At 57.2% G+C, this 2,796-nt stretch overlaps 1 protein-coding gene across 1 annotated transcript; it reads right to left on the reverse strand.

The window, feature by feature from the left end:
• Positions 1-2,174: 2,174 nt before the first annotated feature.
• LOC148590439 (feather keratin-like) lies at positions 2,175-2,516 on the reverse strand. Its single transcript, XM_088539039.1, has one exon. The coding sequence runs from the start codon at positions 2,505-2,507 to the stop codon at positions 2,175-2,177; it is 333 nt and encodes a 110-aa protein (XP_088395165.1). The 5' UTR covers positions 2,508-2,516.
• Between the last annotated feature and the right edge of the window lie 280 nt (positions 2,517-2,796).

Raw genomic sequence — 2,796 nt, forward strand, 5'->3', positions numbered from 1 at the left:
CGCAATGCTCTCCTTTCATTTCCTGCTCTTTTGGAGGTGCCCATTATGATGCAGCGGTCCCTTTCAAGGGCGCCTCTGAAGTTGGGTGGGTATGGGTGTTAGGTGCACATGAGGTCGGGGGACCCCATTGTCAAAGTGTAGGCAAGGCCGAGTGTCAGCAGTGAGGTCATAGTGCGGTAGTTTCCTGGTGTGGTTAGGGGCGGCATTGTGAGGAGCGTCCCCCATTTAGTGTGCGAGCAGGAAGACTGATGTGGCATTGGCAGGAGCGTGGGCCTTGTGGCCGTGCCCCTTGGATGACGTTGCCTGCGTTGCTGTGAGCTGTGCGGGGTTTTGTTTAGGCGTCGCCGTAGCGGTGAGGTTGTCTCCCCTGGTGGGTTGCCGGTTGTGATGGCCGTGCGGTGTCAGTAACGCAAAGGAGCCTGTGTGTGTCGTGTTGTGCCGTAGTGTGGTCATGCGTGGTGGACCCAATGGAAAGAGCGGAGGCAGCTGGAGAAGTCTGCTGTTGTAGCTAGGCCTGCTCTTGGGTTTGAAAGAGCTGGGTTATACTCATCTGCAAAGAGGTCACTGCCTAGGTCTCTCCTTTCCTCTCATCCGCACGTTGCCAAGGTGGTGTTTATGTGCATAGAGTCCTTAATGAATGTCTATTGGGAGTGCTGTGGAGGTTTGGGAGAGGAGGTGAGAGGCAGAGGTGGAGTGGGAGTGTGAGGCAGGGCAAGGGCATATGGGCTCTGGCATGTGGCTGAGTGCCAGGGCAGAAGGGCAGTGCTGTGAGCGGTGTTGGATGGTTCAGGGTTGCAACTGGTTGTTGCAGAAAGGAAGAGCAGGAGTGCCTGGAGTCTTGGGCTCTAGACGTGAGAGCCCCTTGGCCTGTGGACTTGCGGAAGGGAGCGTGGAGGGCAGGGGCTCCACGAACTGAGTCCGCGTGAGTGCTTTGTGAGTCTGTTGCCCTTTGTGAGGTGGGAGCTGCTGCAGTGCCTTTGTGCTTTTGATGCCCCTGCAAAGGCTGTTGATGGTCCTCAATCTTGCGTAGTGTTTTCTCCTTGCTTCTTAAGAGCTGAGGTGTGCCTCCTTGTGGACAGGAGGCTACAAGGCTGTTGGAGAAGACTTGTTGTGGAGATGCTTTGTGTTGTGAGCTGCTTTGTGCAGGCCATTGTTTGTGTTATACGGGGAAGATGCCGTTGGTGGAGCAGGTGTCTGTGGGGCAAGGGTATGAGTCGTGTGTGTCCTTTCCCTTGTGCTCTTGAGTGGAGGCCCTAAGGCCAGCGGTGGTGGCCATAGATGGGGAAAGAAGGTATGTTTGCTTCTTCCTTTTTCTTTTGTGTTCCCCAGGGGCCTGCCTTTCCTTGTTTGCTGCGAGCGAAATGTGAGGGCTGGGAAGCGGTGGTGCTGATGAGAGGTTGTGCAGCGTGTGGAAGCAATGGGTGTTTTGATGAGAGCCCTGGTGATAGGGCCGGTGGTGTGTGTGTGCAAGGGCCTGCTGGGTGAAGGGAGGGTGTTGTGTGGTGTGCTGGAAGGGCATGTGGATGCCAGTATGGTTCTTGTTCCGGATTTGCTTGGGAGAGCACTCATGTGGCACCAGGCATCCTTTGGGGACTGTTGCGGGTATGTGCACGCTTTGGTGAGGGATTTGCAGTGACTTTCTTGTTGGAGAAAGGGACAAGGGACGCAGGCCCCTTTTCTCCCATCGGCCTAGCGTCCCGGCTGGCCTTGGGAGTCCTGTCTTGGTGCCTGGAGAGGCTGAAGGAGTCTTGTAAGAAGAAAGGAAGAGGAGGCATGTGCGTTTGCTGTTCATCAACTGTTTATTGATGGAAAAGAGCAAGAGGAAGGATGGGAAAGTGGAGAGGAGGTGTTGTGAGGTGGACGTGAGAGCATCCCTGGTGTGGCCTGCCTGCTTGCAGTGGATGATCCCAGGGGCATGGTTTGCAAGGCAGCAGTGAAGCAGGAGAAGGGGTGACCCCAAGGACGAAGAGAGAGAAGAGCAGGCGCTCCTTTGGCCCCGTTGTGAAGAGGTGAGGCTGTGCCCCTTGGCCATGCACTTGCTTCCTCCCTTGCTGGAGAGGCAGAGGCGTGGACGTGGAGGCTGAATGGAGGCAATGCTGTGGAGGTGCGTTCTCAGAGGGTGGGGTGTCTTGCAGGATGTTGTTGTTTGCTGTCAGGGTGCGTGGGGAGGGTCCTTAGCAGGGGTAGCAGCCTCTTCCACGGGCGAAGCATCCAAGACCTCCCCAGCCAGCGCCATAGCCGGCGCCATAGCCATAGCCAAAGCCGAAGCCACCATTGTTGATGGGGACTCCCTGAGCGCTAAGGTTGTCACCCACGGCGGCAGAGGCGGAGGATCCGACGGCGGTGTTCTGTGGGAAGGAGGTGAGGATGGGTCCGGGCAGGGTGACCACCACGGTGGAAGGCTGGATGACCACGCGGGAGTCCTCGCACTGCCTGACACAGGGCTCGTTGCAGCTGTTAGCCAGCGGGGTGGGTCCGCAGGGGCGGCAGAGGTCGTTGCAGGCCATGGGTGTGTTGTGGAGAGGGTCCTGGAAGAGCAGGGATTGAGAAAGTGTGAGAAGGCAGGTGTGAGGAGGCGGAGGGTGTTTTGGGGCTGTGCTCCTCTTTTGGGAAGCAGAGGAGGCAGCAGAGATAACGTTTCTTTTTTCTTTTTTCTGGAGAGAGCCCTAAAAAGAGGCTGCAGAGTTTGCTTCTTTTTGCATGGGGCTGGTGGCGGAGGGACTGTGCGCAGGAAGGCGAGGGCTGCTTTGCTGGCGTTGTGTGCGGGCAGAAGTGAAGGGAGAGTGTGGGAGTGAT

Source organism: Tinamus guttatus, unplaced genomic scaffold (assembly GCF_059628265.1).
Source record: "Tinamus guttatus ecotype Peru unplaced genomic scaffold, ASM5962826v1 Tinamus_guttatus_pri_ptg001341l, whole genome shotgun sequence".
NCBI classification, from domain to species: domain Eukaryota; kingdom Metazoa; phylum Chordata; class Aves; order Tinamiformes; family Tinamidae; genus Tinamus; species Tinamus guttatus.

Bases quoted from the DNA above. Each gene is read 5' to 3' on its own strand.
- LOC148590439 (XM_088539039.1), bottom strand. From the start codon at position 2,507: ATGGCCTGCAACGACCTCTGCCGCCCCTGCGGACCCACCCCGCTGGCT.